The 15,601-nt window shown below is 41.2% G+C and overlaps 1 protein-coding gene across 2 annotated transcripts in view; it reads right to left on the minus strand.

Annotated features, from left to right (window-relative positions):
- Positions 1 to 15,601, minus strand: part of LOC113160501 (protein diaphanous homolog 1) — an 84,722-nt gene that overhangs the window by 43,617 nt on the left and 25,504 nt on the right. For both annotated transcript variants that reach the window (XM_026357792.1, XM_026357793.1), the window contains 6 exons: positions 15,095 to 15,210; positions 13,045 to 13,109; positions 11,545 to 11,724; positions 8,981 to 9,571; positions 5,148 to 5,262; positions 4,985 to 4,993 (listed from right to left, as the gene is read on the minus strand). In XM_026357792.1, the coding sequence (XP_026213577.1) occupies positions 4,985 to 4,993; positions 5,148 to 5,262; positions 8,981 to 9,571; positions 11,545 to 11,724; positions 13,045 to 13,109; positions 15,095 to 15,210 (1,076 nt within the window). The remainder of the gene's footprint in view (positions 1 to 4,984; positions 4,994 to 5,147; positions 5,263 to 8,980; positions 9,572 to 11,544; positions 11,725 to 13,044; positions 13,110 to 15,094; positions 15,211 to 15,601) is intronic.

Genomic DNA, 15,601 nt, shown 5'->3' on the forward strand with positions numbered 1-15,601 from the left:
GTTGTAGATGTGGACTGTGGGGGGATTATCACACTGGGATGAGAATAAGGCAGGAAGCAGGGATCTGACCACTGAAGTGAAAAACACCATCTTCCCCTTTCTCACTCTTAATTATTTTCAACAAAAACATGCAGGTCATTCATCAGGCCTGGGGCAGAGACGACTCAGCCAACAGATAAGGAATCAGCAGAATCTGCCGTACGTTTTCACATTTCACTTTTTATTGTCAATAAGCTGCACATATATTTGGCCAGGACAATATTCACACAGTCCTACAATTGATATTGTTTAGCATTTGCAGCAATCAGACTGGTATAAACAACCATGGCAAAACAGTACCAGTGTGCTTAAATGATTTCATTAGCATGGAAATTTTGACTATAACCTTGAGTCACAAAAACAAGTCACCAAATGTTGCGAACTCTGTTTAGCAGAAGACCTAATGATATAATCAAAAACACTGCACCATAAATCTCCGTGCCTCTTGGTCCTTTATTGCTAATATATTACATCTCTCATCCCTTTAAGTGATTGTTCTGCAACCCGAAACAGGCCTCAGGAAAAGCACACACAGACACACACATACATCTACACCCACGCAGACACTTTCTTGCTGATTGGTGGCTCATTAAGGTGAAAAGTGGATGGAATTTAAGAGGAAACTTAGCAGCACAAATACACACACGTGCACACACATACCTACAGAGAAGGAAATTGATTTCTTCAGAACACAGGGAGATCAAAAGGCTTATTATAATTGGTTTGTAAATGTGGCTCAGCTCACCCACCCACACACTGATGCAGACACCCTTGTACTGACAAACATGCATTCATCTGCAACAAACTTGTCTATGTTTAATACGGAGCAAATGTGTTACAGAAAGGTGCTGTTGCATATTTTGGTGTGTTATGCAGCAATACACAGTGGATGGCATCACAAAGCACCTCCTTGGGGTGAGGGGGGTCTCTACTGAAAAAGAGAAATGAGGTTGCCTTGTGACAACAGACCAGAAAAATACAGACACAGAAGAGGGAAGGGTGTAAAGGCTGGAGAATTGGGATATGAAAATTATCTTCCCATTATGAGGATTAATAATCATATATGCTCCTGGCCCTTTTCTCTCCCGAATCAAATTAATCACCACCGCTCCCCCTTGCCCAGCCTTTCCCTTTTGCTCACTTTTCATTTCTTCGCCCACCTCCTCCTCCTTTTTCCATCTCTCACTCCCTCATTCTTTTGCTAATTGGGCTATCTGAGGTGCAGACTTCAAAAGGCACCTGCTATCAAACTGAGTCTGAAGAAATGAGAAAAAGACAGTCCATGATAAATATAGACAGTCATATTAGATTAATAGTGTATGAATTATAGGCTCTCCACCATGCACCTGCACAAAATAAATTGAGTAATAAACAACACCACTTCAAATTAGGTTTACCTGCTCTTGTTATATTATTATTCATGTTATTATTATTATTATTATTATTATTATTGTTATTATTGTTATTATTATTGTAGTCAACAAAGAAAACACATACTAAAGCATTTTAAAGTGAGGAATTTAGACACAAGCTTAACAGAGCTGCTTAAACTGCTTTACTTCCTCATCGAAACAATTATGTTTTATGCTGCAAATATCTATATAGTCTATTGAATTGAATTGTTCTCATCCTCATCAACATCACACAAACTGATACACTGAACCACAGAGAGAGTCAGCAGATATCTAGAGGTGGTGCACCTTCTAAAAACCTAACTCAATTTATGAAGTGACAAAAATGCACATTTCTCAATTTCCAGGTTGACAGCTTAGTTTGTTCTTACATCGTGGTGAATAAGATGTTCAGCTGAATACTACAGCACTACAGTGGCCTTGTGGCTGCAACGGTTGTTCACAAGGTAAATGAAGTAGCTTAAGAAGAGAAAGGTGAAAAGTCTGGTGGTAAGGAAGGCTAGACATGAATAAATCAATTAAAGTGGCAGTTTTACTCCAGTAGTAGTCTGAACATGTTCTGTTCTTGCCAGACCTCAGAACCACTGTTCTAAGCCAAGCAGGTATAATGCAGATATACAATTTTAATCAAAAAAGTGTGTTAATGTATGTGATGGATAATTACATTAAAAATGTAGGAAACATTTAGATCTGCGTTCTATCTGATCTATCAGATCTGAATTAGATGCTTAGAAATCCAATATATATACAAACTACACATAATTGTTGGTGTTCAGCTTCAGTGCCTCTTGGGAGATGCCTACTGCCAATACAAACTATAAAAAGGTCTGAATTACCATCTGTGCCCAGGATCGTGGGACATACAGTGGCAAGAAAAAGTATGTGAACCTTTTGACATGTCATAGTTTTCTTCATTAATTTGTCATCAAATGTAATCTGATGCCCTCTAGCAGCAATAAACTCAACCAGGTTCTTCCTGTACCTGTGGATCAAACCGTTCAGGAGTAACTTAAGTCCATTCTTCCTGCAGAACTGCTTTAGTTCTGTCATATTCTTTGGACGTCTCACGACTGTGGTTCTCTTCAAGTCGTTCCATAGCATCTCTATTGGGTTGAGGTCTGGGTCACTCCAAAAGGCGGATTTTGTTTTTCTGAAGCCATTCTACATTCTTCTACAGAGTTTCAGTTAACATACAGACATTCTCACATTATGCTTAAGAATTTTTTGATCCACTTGGGAATTCATCTTGCCCCAAATCACAATAAGCTGGCCAGGCCCTGATGCACAAAACAGGCCCAATCATAATGTTTCCTCCGCCATCCTTTTTTACGATTGGGATGATTTTTTCATGATGATATGCAGTGACCTTTTTATGCCAGATGTAGTGCTGTGTGTTTTTTCCAAAAAGTTCAACATAGTTTAATTAGTTCACAAAACATTTTGCCAGTACTGCTGTGGAGTGTCTGTGTGATCTTCGGCAAACTTCAGGCGTGCAGCAATGTTCTTTTTAGTAAGTAGCGACTTCCTTTGTGGTGTCCTGCTAATACACCCTGCTTGTTCAATGTTTTAAATACTGTAGACTCATGAACACAGATGTGAGCCAGTTCCAATGAGGTATTCAAATCTTTGGCTGTGTGTTATTTTTGTGTTATTACTTTAGGCACATAATATTTGTTAATACTCTTTCACTTAGGTGAAGATCAGATACTGTTTTATGACAAATTAATGCAGAAAAATTATAAATTCTAAAAGGTTCAAATACTTTTTCTTGCCACTGTATTTGTTAAATTCTGAGATGCTCAGTGGCAGGCGAAAGACAGAACCATGATAACCAGACTGAGCTTGACCATAAACATACATATGGAAATGCTAAATAACAAAGCAAAACAAAAGCAAAAAACGTAAAATATGTGTGGACTGTGGAAAGTGCTGCCACAGGGCGTGTCTCCCACAATCAGTTCTCTGCTTTTCCTCAGAGCTTCAGAGGTCATCACCCCTGACACTGGCCAGTGCACACTACCCTCGTGTATGTCTATTTTCTGTGTGGGTGTGTGTATGCATTCAATCTAGTCTGCACAGTAGAGCATCTATGAGGAAGACGGGTCAGGCAGGGTGCATAGTGGTACGATGTGATGTTCCATTTTTGCTGGGTAAAGAGGAATGGGTGGACCAAACAGAGGAGGAACAGTTAGAGAATCTCAGCTCCCAGAGGTGAGGGATAACGAGAAGGATAGGGAGGTCAGGAGGACTATATAAGGCCTTGTGTCAGTCTGCATAGTCATCCAGGCTGCTTGCTTATTAGAGATTTGTACATGCATGGCCACAGAGAGATTTACCAAACACACATACAGGTTAAAATCTCAATCGTGTTTAAAAGAAGGTTTCTTTACTAATAATTGTTTCACTGAACAACTTTAGTTGTAGTTGGGCTTCCATTCACCAGATTTTATAAACATTTCTAATTTAAGTTTCAAAAATGTGCAAACACTGGACATTTGACAATAAATCTCAAAAGCTGTACAACATCTGGATAAACACCCTATGCCAGTTTCCTCCTCTTTTACACACGCACACACACACGCGCATGCACACGCGCATGCACACGCAGACATACAAACAGGTGTGGGGCTATGAAAAGGCCACAGTGTCTTTATACTCAGCTCTAAGAAAAGGTTATTAGACATCAACTGGAACAGACGGCTGTCTCACCCAATAAAAAGGGGAAGCGTGGGTGTATGGGCCGAGGGAGTTGGAAGGAGGGTCAAATTAAGGAGTGACAGACGGACATCAGGACTTTCTATACAGGTGAATACAGATGGGACAGCTGCCTACACTGACATTTAACTGACATCAACAGCTAGCGTCAGCCACATGTGTATGCGCTCTCCTGTTTATGTATATGACATGAGCAAGAGTCTGTGTGTATGTGTACTGAGACTAAATCTGAAGGTCAGATGGAATTATATACACACCCACACACTGTCTGTCTGAGTTCCTGTGTCCTGGTTATGGTATGAATATGGAGGAGTTAGAGCAGAAGGCTCAGTGACACTGGGACAAGGTGATATGAGTGGACAGGTGTGTGTGTGTGTGTGTGTGTGTGTGTGTGTGTGTGTGTGTGTGTGTGTGTGTGTGTGTGTGTGTGTGTGTGTGTACACCCATGTGTCAGCGCATTGTGCCAGGACAGCAGGTGGCTAGTCAAAGGACATCAGTGACCTTCTCCTTATCCCTCCCTCTATCCTCATCCCTTTGTCCATCTCTCCCTCTGTCCCCAAGTCCCAATTCATCTTACCCAGCAGCGAATGCGCTGTCTCTGCACAACACATCATGCACACATTGAGAAGATAACCAAACACACATAAACAGGTGTGGGTGGTTTATTCATGAACTTGTGTGAGATGCTGTTTTGACACAACATTGCTGAAAAATGTAAATGTGCAGTATGTCCTCCAAGTGAAGGAAGAGAAGGGTGAGGATGGCTAGAGAAGGTGTGTGAAAAGAGCTAAATGGATGTGTGTTTGCATGACTCTTACCTTTAGTGGCTGATGGAAGCAGAGAAGAAGAATTGAAAAAGACATGGAGTCAAGGTGAAGGAGCAGGGATGTGGGAGAGATGAGAGGTTGCTCATTACATTATGAAACAAAACATGAAAATAACTGTAGAAAAAAAACAAACAAACACACTCCACAAACTCACTCTTTGTCTGTGAGGAGAAGGTCAAGGTAAGTTTGGCAAAGAGCTCATCGTTTTCAAATTGATCCTCTTGCGAATGGACCCAGAAACTGCTCTCAGAGAGATCCTCAGGTCCGATCTAAGAGAGAGAGAAATGTCAGTATGTATGTAAAGAGAACGAGAGGGACGGAGATGTATTGTATCTGTCAGATAACTATCATCAAACTGACTCAATTTTCCAAAAATGGTCATCTGTGCACCTGGCAAACAATGAGATGAGCAAATAAAGAAGTTGAAAGAACAAAAGAAGCAGCAGGGCTGTAAAAGGAAGAGGCAGGAGTATGGCAGTAGAGGGAGGGGAGGAGGATGGAGTAATGAACAAAGGCACAAAGAGGAAAGAAAGAAGAGGGAAACAAGTAGTCATTTTCTCTCATCTTTACACACGGTCTCTACTACAAAGCGTCTTGTGCCTCAGAGCTTCACACAGAGAAATGCAAGAAACGCAGAGACAGTGTTCCACTTTTTTCCTTCCCTATCTTCATTCTTTGCTCATCCTTCTTTGGGTGCTCTTTTTTTTTTTTCGTTTTGGTCCTGTGTTGCATTTCTTTTTATTTAGCAAAAAACTTTCTATGTACACCACTAGTCAAAATGACACCTTCTCCTTCAGTGTTTTGTCTTTATTTTTATTATTTTCAATATAATACTGAAGACACTGAAATTATAACAGAACAAATATAGAACTTTGCAGTCATCATAAACATGTATTAAATAACCCAGTATATGTTTATTATTTTGTATATCTTAGATTGTCCAAAGTAGCTACATTTAGTATTCTCTTATCATATTCACAAGGCCACAGTGACTTGTAATGGTTTTCGACTTCCTTGTCAAGAGTTCTTTTGTGACATTTCTTACCCTCTTAATGTGCTTTCGACAATCGGTTGTCTTCTGCAGAGGAAGGGTGGGTACAGAGTCAACAGCCCTATTAGTGCTACTAAAGCTGCTGTACAAATCATTATTTTAGGAAATGGCCAGTCCATGCAAAAACTGTCCTGTTCACCAGCATGGCTACCACAGCACTTTGTATCAATATGTCATCATATCTGGTTTAAGTAGAGGGACCATCATTTTTTTCCCCCCAACAGGACAATGACCACAAACAAAACTCTAGGTCTTACTCTTGTGCAAGCGCTATTTGTCCAGGAGAGTGATTGAGTACTGCATTAGATGAACTGGCCTCAACAATCACAAAATCTGGATCCACTTGTGATGACTTTGGAGGAGTTAGACTAGAGGGTGTAGGAAAAGCAGCCAACAAGTACTCAACACCTCTGGGGACTTTGAGATTGGTGGAATACGATCTAGGTGACTACCTCATGAGAAAATACCAGTGCAATGCAGAATTAGTGTGCAAGGCAGTCACCAAACCAAAAAAAGTGCTTTAAATCATAAATCTATATATGTTCTTTCCTTTCTTTCTTTCGTATTAGTACACCATGACGAAAATAATGACAGCGAAGAAAAACCACTGAAGGTGCATCCAAAGTTTTGACTGGTAGTTTAGTTAATCTGGTTATCTTTGTCATCAATGAGAAAGAGAGAAAGTCAAATGAGAAAGTGAGTGAGAAAGAAGTGGTAGTAAATTTACAGATATCAGGGCTTTCACTATGGACAAAGCCTCAGGGAGGGGAGTGTAGGATGGAAAAGACGGAGAGTAAGGAAAGGAAATGTGATATGGGGATGAGCTGAAGGAGAAAGAAAAAGCAGGAGCACACAAAAAGTGGATGAGACCAAGTCAGAAAAAAAGTTAATTTAAATTACAAAAGAATACTGTCCTTTCTAGCAGCAATTTAATTATCTTTCTGTGGCGCAGTTAAAAGAAGAAGGCTTATTAAAAAGCAATTTCTGTGACATTCTCGTCAAACACTCTTACCAGCCTGAGAGAGAAAGGGGGGTGGGGGGAGACAGAGAGAGAGACAGAGGCAGAGAGAGACAGAGACAGGGACAGGGACAGAGAGAGAGAGAAGGAGAGAGAGAAAGAGACACAGAGAGAGAGAGAAAGAGACGCAGAGAAAGAGACACAGAGAGAGAGAGAGAAAGAGACGCAGAGAGAGAGAGAGAAAGAGACGCAGAGAGAGAGAGAGAGAGAGACACAGAGAGAGAGAGAGACACAGAGAGAGAGACACAGAGAGAGAGACACAGAGAGAGAGAGAGAGAGAGAGAGAGAGAGAGAGAGAGAGAGAGAGAGAGAGAGAGAGAGAGAGAGAGCATCAGCTAAATGTTGATGAAGTCTGCTGAAGCCATTAAACAGTAGCTTTAGGCTAAAGAAAGACAGAGGGTCGTTTTGATGTTTTAACCATCACAGATGAGGGAGAGAGGAAGAGCATGAAGCACATAGTCATGAGATACACGTATTCATGCAAGTTTCACTTTAGGTCATTTCTGATACTGATGCACACAAGAAAGCTAATTCTGACCCATCTCAAATTGTATTAGAAATACTTGGTATTGGTAATGCACAGCTAAAAAAAATAAGGGAACATTTCTTGATATAACACAAGTCACTTAAATCACAGGGATGTCAATCTGTCCATTTGAAAGCACAATCAGTTTCAACGGCTTTGGTACAAATGAAAGTGACAACAGGTGCAATGGAGAGGAAAATGCAAGACAAAGCCCAAAAAGAGTATGCGTGCATGTGGTGGCCATAGACACATGCCCTGGCTTTACCTATCCTGACTGATTCCTCTCACATTTTGCGTTTTGCTAGTGCCACCAGTTGCTAACGTAACTTGTAGCATGAGGGAGTACCTGCAGTCTAGTCAGGGGGTCACTGGCACTTCAGTTACTCCAAGATGGACCATCCACATGTGCAGGTGCAAGGTTTGTTGTGTCTCATGTCACAGTCTTAAGAGCATAGAGTAGAGACCGGGAGACAAGACTAGCTGTTACTTCAGGAGAGCTAGACAGGGCTGTATTAGGGCAACAACCAAGCAGCGGGGCTGGTAACTACTGCTTTGTGTAAAGAGGAACAGGAGGAGCACTGCAAAAGCCCTACAAAATCACCACCAGCAGTGCGCATTTCTGATCAAACTGAGGGTGTCAATAACATGACCTGTGCTCACAGTCCAGCACCATGCAGCTTGATTAGCTTTCACGAGAGAATAATAATGATCAGCAGGTCTGCCATTGCTCCCTACACATACGAGACCAGCTTCACACTGAGTAGCTATGACAGGCATGAGTCTGGAGACACAGCGGTAAATCTTATGCTGCCTATAACATCATCAAAAAGGACAGATTTGGTTGTGGGTCAGTGACGGTCTGTAACCACGCAGACCTCCTCCATGTCATTGCCAATGGTATCCTAACTTATGTTAAGTAGTGGGATGACTCCAGGGGCAGATGGCTCTGGGTTCCCCCTGGTGCTGATTATTGCTCTAGGCTCATGTGAGCAGAGTGTGTAGCCAGGTCCTGGATGACAAAGGTAGTGATGCCACAGACAGCCCTCATGTTCCCCTGACCTAAATCCAATGAGCAATGCCACCAATTACCACCACAGGCTGTCCAGGAGCTTAGTGATTCCATGATCCAGGCCTGGAAGGATATTCCCCAGGAAACTACCGACAGGCACAAGAGAGCCATACACACTTCAGATTCATTACGAGTTACTGTGATGAAATTCACACAACTCAAATTTCCATTGATGACTCTTTTTTTTTTGATGATTTTGTTCTGAACAAGTTATAAAATGTATGTTAGTCAAGATTTTCAATTTGTATAATCTGTATATAAAGACAAATGTTCCCTTAATTTCTTTTTGCAGTGTTTATTGAATCATGCACATCAGAACTGACCTTGCTCCAATTGGCCCTTTTCAGCTGGACCTCAGGCTTGTATTCCCTCTTATGCTTGAGCCCAAAAGGCAGCGGAGGTGGTGCAGAGGCAACCCAGCCAGCAACGCCAAATGGTGGAGGAGGAGGCATCCCTGGACCCCCAGGTGGTGGTGGAGGTGGTGGTGGTCCCATCCCAGGTAAGGGTGGAGGGGGTGGTGGTCCCATCCCAGGTAAGGGTGGAGGGGGTGGTGGTCCCATCCCAGGTAAGGGCGGAGGGGGTGGTGGTCCCATCCCAGGTAAGGGTGGAGGGGGTGGTGGTCCCATCCCAGGTAAGGGTGGAGGGGGTGGTGCTACTGGCATGCCAGGTAAAGGAGGTGGAGGAGGGGGACCAAAACTACAGGCATGACCTGGTAAGGGTGGAGGTGGTGGGGCAATGTGTATTCCGGTATGGCCTGGTAAGGGTGGCGGTGGAGGTGGAGGAGGCACACCTGCATTTTGGCCAGGGAGTGGCGGGGCGGGGGGTGGAGCAGGCAAACCAGGCGTTGGCACAGGAACAGTAACCGTGACAACTTTAGTCTTGGCCTCTTCCAGATCTTTAGACAGTTTTTCAATCTGCAGGGAAGTAGAAACACAGTGTGTTATTATACTCTTCCAGATCATTTCTCTCCCACACGTGTGTGAAGTAGTAGTCCATGAACCACAGCATCAGTAGTTTGATTCCCTGGTCACAAGTTTAAGTGTCCTTGACCAAGAGACTGAAGCCCAAGTTGCTTATTGTGTGTTTATGTATAACTTGTTAAGTCGCTTTGGATATAAGTGTCTGACAAATGACTTAATGTAAACACTAATTAGCATCTAATTCTAGCTGTGCAGAGTAATTTATCATATTAGCTAATGTCTGAATTGACATGTACACAGAGATTGTTGTATAGAATCACCCATTTCAACCATTTCCAATACATAAAGTGATTAGATTAAAAAAAAAAACTGGAAAAAAAAAAAACAAAAGATGGAGAAGGAGTCACACAGAAAGGGATTAAAGTCTGGGCTGGATTGAGTTTTGAGGAGAGATGGGGAGAGAATGGAGGATGAGGCACATAGAGAAAAACATAGCAGGGGGGAATTAAGTCCATAGAGAAATTCAAAAGAAAAAGTTTTAAAGAGAAGAAAAACTTTTACATTAGAACTGAGTGAAATCAATTTTTTATTTCAACAGTGAAATACTGATTACAGTATTTACATCAGTGAGGCACCAATTCTTGAGAAAACTGTCTAAGCCATTAAAGTTAGAAAGCTTCTACTGCCATGAGAGAAGACTAGGGTTTGAATGGAATATACTAAATGTGTCTAAAAGTGTAGATGTATAGACAAGGACTTTTGTATTGTACTGTATGTGTTTTTAGGTGTTTAAAGTGTAAACACTGTGCATGTATGTGTATGAAAGTGTATCTTTATGCAGCGTAACAAATTGTTTGTGTCGTTCCTTCTGACTTTAAAAGGAAGATAGTAACAGACATAAAGGGCCTCCAAGGCAGGCTTTCTTAGTGAGGCAGCAGATGAAAAAGTGGGCACAGCATCACACAGAGGGACAGTGAGAGATCTCTACATGTGAAGAAATCTTCGATGGGCAGTGCCTCAAACACACAGAAAGTGAGCCATCTTCGTATGAGAAGCTTGTTTGATGCTGGGCTTGTGATACTGTTGATGCTTTGGACAACCGCGTGTGCATATGTATGTGTGTTTGGGCTTTTGTGAGACGATGACTGTTGGCACCAGCCACTTTGGATGAAGCTCATTTTGGAAGCTGTGTAGTTCTCTAACTCACAGACAGAACACACACACAAACACAGAGACACAAGCATAGAAACATCTTCATGTGTTATGAGAACACATGCACAGAGTCAGACGGTTCTGGGTCAGTTGGTGTGCTAGTGAGTTTGGGTGTCACTGTAAGACAGAGTCCAGCTGGTGTGGCAGCAGGATACTGACAGCTAAACAATCTTCATCTATGGGTGCACAGACACTCGCCTGCACCGCACTGCATATGTCTCAGCTCTTTAAAATAAATAAATAAATAAATCTGTCTGATCTCCATCCTTTCCGTTACTTCCTCCTTTAGTCTCTATTCATACTCTCATTCCTCCACTTTCCATATTTTCATTGAATTTCTTAATCTCCGAAGGATTTGGCTGCTTCTCACAATATCCTTTTAGTGGTAGTTTTCATGCCATGCTAGCAGTTGGCTAAATCAGGCCATGGGGCCCCTGTGTTTGAGGGGTTTCTTTTATAGATGTTGGACAACTTTTTAATTCTGCAAAACTGTATTTCACTAGTCCTAAACATTTTTTTTACTTCTAACTTGAGCTGGTCCACTTAGCACAAAGATTCCTGGAAGTGGGAAGTTGGTTCTAACTCTCTTAATTCGGTGAATTTCAGCCTTTACTCTTTCACATTAAAAAAACATATTGAATATGCCAGCGTTAAAACATTTACAAAATGCAAACAGCTTCTATTTTATTTAGATTTAAAATGACTTGAATTAAAAAGGGCTTTAACCCAACAAAGACAGGTGTGTGCGTTTGTACCTGCTGTTTCCGACTGCTTAGCTGTTGTTGTAGTCCCTGGATCTCCTTTTCTTGCTCCTGCTTAGAAGAGAACAGCTGTTCCTTCTCTTGGCTCAAGTCCCGCAACTTCTGCTCATAGTCGCCCTCCAGTTTCTTCAGCTCCACCTGCAACTCCTGGCGTGCCATCAATTCTGCATCCAGCTATGTAAAAGACCACAAGGACAAACAGTTTCTAGTTAGTTGGTTACAAACTAGTTACAGCCCTAATAAGTGCTGGGTAACTTAAGGAACACATTTTGAATACAGGTCAGTATTAAGGCATATTACTTTGACATAAAAAAAAGATTTTTTTGTACAAACAAAAGGTACAGTTAGGTACAGGAATGCTGTGCCATTGCTGGTATTTTCATATGTTTGTGTGATAAATATTAAGCTAATCACATGCAACCTTTCCCAAAGCAGTGCTGCCAATTATAGCCACTTCCAGCTGGCATACAAATCCCTCTCCCTGATAGGAGGAACAGACTGAGCCTGGCAAATAAAACATATGTGTACAGTAGAGCTATATTGGTACTATATGAGGAAAAATCTATACAAACACCAGTGTTCTCCAGGGAAATAAAGGAGTAAAGTATATATGCATACACAGGGTTTTACCTCCCGTCCTTAAAGCTCGGAAAGAAGGGTTAGATAGAGTAGTTTCCATATCTGAAAAACCTGCAGAAGCCAATTCCTGCAGTCTAATGCTTTCAGTTTCATTGTATAATTTACACTGCAAATTAGTGTCAGTTATTGAGTTAGGAACCCTCAGTGCACTTCTTCGAGTTCACTTCTCACTTTAAACTCAATTTAAAAAGAGAAAAAGAGAGCGAAACACTTTATCCACATTTTTACTTTTTTAACTTTCAGAAATTACTACGGTTGTGCCTTTTAGTGCACTTGACATATAGGATAAAAATACTTAAATAGATGAATACATGAACACAGACAGACATGACTATTTAATTTGCAGGCAGCAGATCCGTTACCCTTGATGTCAGCGTCCTGACAGCCTCATCCTAATTCCTGCCAAAGGGACTGCCTGCAATTACTTCATCATGCACAACTGGCATTATGCTGTGTGGTCAACTAAGATGAATCCAAGTGTGAGTTCATGTAGTATATGTTTGTGTGTGTTTAGTGGATATGCTCACATGTGAGATTGTGTCTCTGTATGAGTGTGTCTCTGCCTGAATGAAGGCTAGTTTCAACTCCCTCCTTGCAATTATCCTGTCACTCTGACAGAAACGTCAGGGTAGCAGCACACCACAATCAAGGCATTTACCCCCTTGTGTGAGTGTGTGTGTGTGTGTGTTTTGCTAGCCTGTAAGAGTATTTGTAAGGTTGTGTATGCTTGCTCTTAATGACTTTCTGTTCTTCCTGTTTCTTATTTGTCATCATGTCCCAATGTATGCGTTTTCCTTTTTTTCTATAGGATTATAATAGCTTGTGTGGCACATGCTAGTGTTGTGCATATTTCACCTTCTTCTCTAGCTCAATGGCCTTGGCCTCACTGGTTTCCACCTTAATCTGGTCCACCATGTTGTCTGTGAAGAAAATATGACAGAAGAGACAAAAACAGAAAGAGGAACGGTGGTAAATAAGACATCTGGTTTCAGACAGGGCACCTGCACACGTCTGGCACATGCTGTGGGTATAAATACACCAACAAACATGCATACGCACACACATACACTCGCACAGTAAGCACCTGTCTCCCTGTTTATCCATTATCACACTAGTCAAAGTCAAGATCTGTGCGATAACAGTGAAGATATCTCATTACAGTAGGATACTATTTGTCGTATGTATGTTGTTCTCTCTATTTCTAATGACCTTTTAAGCCTCCAATGCAGGATACCACTGTCTGACTGCGTGTATGTGTGAGAAAGCTGGGAGCAAACCAACTTCCCTCAGTGCGAAATACATCTCACACCACTTTCCTTCTGGGAGTAATCCATTTTCAGAGATTCTATTTGGCAGAATACAGAGTAAGAAAGAGAGACTGACACACAGGGTACTTTTGCAGAATAACAGCAGGGCCTACAGGTGGTTCTGTGCCGTAAAAAAAGGATAATTAATATGAAGATGAATGCCACAAAGTCACTGGATCAAATACCGCTAATCATGATCCCCATGAGGGGGATCAAACAGATAGCGGAAACAGAAAAGCTGTGAAAAGCTAAAATAGAAAATGAAGAAATTACATCAACTCATAGAAAAGTGAACCATACAGATTGTGAAGAGATAAAGTGTCTTCAGTTGCAATAAAAATGGCTAATGGAAAAAGGAGTTGAAACTATGTAAGATTCTGTACATCTAGATAAGCTGGTAAGCAAGCCAGAGAAAATGAGAAAACTATTTTGTGAAAGACTAGGTTTTGGGAGATGAAAAAACCTCACAATAATATCCAAACCCACATACTATTTCAGAGTGTGCATTTGTGTATGGCTTTACATGGTTATTGAATGTGTAATGTGTGTGTGGGGTGTACTTCTGTCATGGTGGCTAGGCTAAATGGGACAAACTTCGAATAGAGAGCACTAAGGGAGACAGAATGTAGGGAAAAACTGTGCTGAATTTCAGAGTTCAAAGAAAAACACTAAATAATGCATGCAGGGCAGAATTGGGCTGCTTTCCACCGATAATAACTCTGGCAGCCTTAAAGGAGGCCAGCCAGCCAGTGTGTGTGTCAGGACGCATTTAGAAGCACTGCAATTAGAACCTCCTGTTGTGAGCAACGGAGACCTGCCATAAAGAAGTATTGAACTCTTGAGACATGGCCTGCACCTTCACTTTGTTCTGGTTTAGTTTACCACAGTCAGCAGGTGGTTCCTACTCAACACTTAGAACTGTCACTCACGTCCACAAAATCCTCCTTGAAGATAGTGTTAAAAATGACATGGATTGGCACCCATTACAATACTTACAGAAATGTCTGTGTCACCCCTTGAGGTGGTAGAGATTTTACATTTAGCTCATAGGTACTTCTACACAGGAGATGCTTTCAGGGATATGTACATGGGTACTGCTTATGTTTATCATATTAATGCATTTAGTACCAGTGTTTAACCATTTAACCATTATGTTTCAGGAATCAAACACTGAAGAGGACAAAGAATATATTAGATTAAAAACTCAATATTTTTTAATTAGACTCTACCATGTCCTAGTTTGACAATGCTTTTACCCTCTTGATAAAGTTAACCATATAACACTGACACAAAATTGTAAAACCTGTAGCTCACACTAACAACAATACCTCCCTGGCTCCACCCTGTGGTGTTTCTGACCAACTGCACAATTGTCAATGATGTAGCTACGCAATGTAACAACACACACACACATCACATGGTGCAAGTATATTGTCTATGACATCAATAGAGCCAGTCTGTCAGAGCTGAAATGCCTGTAAAAGTTCATGTATATATAAATCTCAAATGCTATGGGTGTCAGATGACGTGTAAGCTGCACATGTACACTCAGGGAAAAGAAAAGACTTGATGATATGTGGTTTGATTTAACAACTCACCTATCAAGCCTTCAACGCTGATGCTAAGGTGACGGCACTTGAAGTCAGGATCCGCTCCATTTTTGTGGAGCACGATCTGAGCGATACACTCGTCTATTAATTTGTAGTATTGTGGCCTGTGGAAAGAAGGGAGTGATGGATTTATAGACAGATGGATTAGGAGACGGAAAGACAGATATGGTGATAAATAAGATAAGACTGATGGATGAAACGTAACAGGGCAGTTTAAATAAAAGACAATGTGTTAAAAATGAAAATCTGTAATCTATCTACAATAACTATGCATGTTGTGTCCGCAACAACAAAACAAATGTATGCAATATACAATACTAGCGCAGTTTACATTAACAAGAAATATGACACATTATATGAGTAGAGGATGGGACTGATAAAAAGCAAGTTCATTTGTTCAGACAAATGCGTGAAAACACATGCTTTGTCTTTGTCTGAGACTTACCATCTATGTGAGCATGACAGTTTGAGTTTCTTGTCACAAAGATTGATTGT

Source organism: Anabas testudineus, chromosome 10 (genome assembly GCF_900324465.2).
Source record: "Anabas testudineus chromosome 10, fAnaTes1.2, whole genome shotgun sequence".
In the NCBI taxonomy this organism is placed as follows: Eukaryota; Metazoa; Chordata; class Actinopteri; order Anabantiformes; family Anabantidae; genus Anabas; species Anabas testudineus.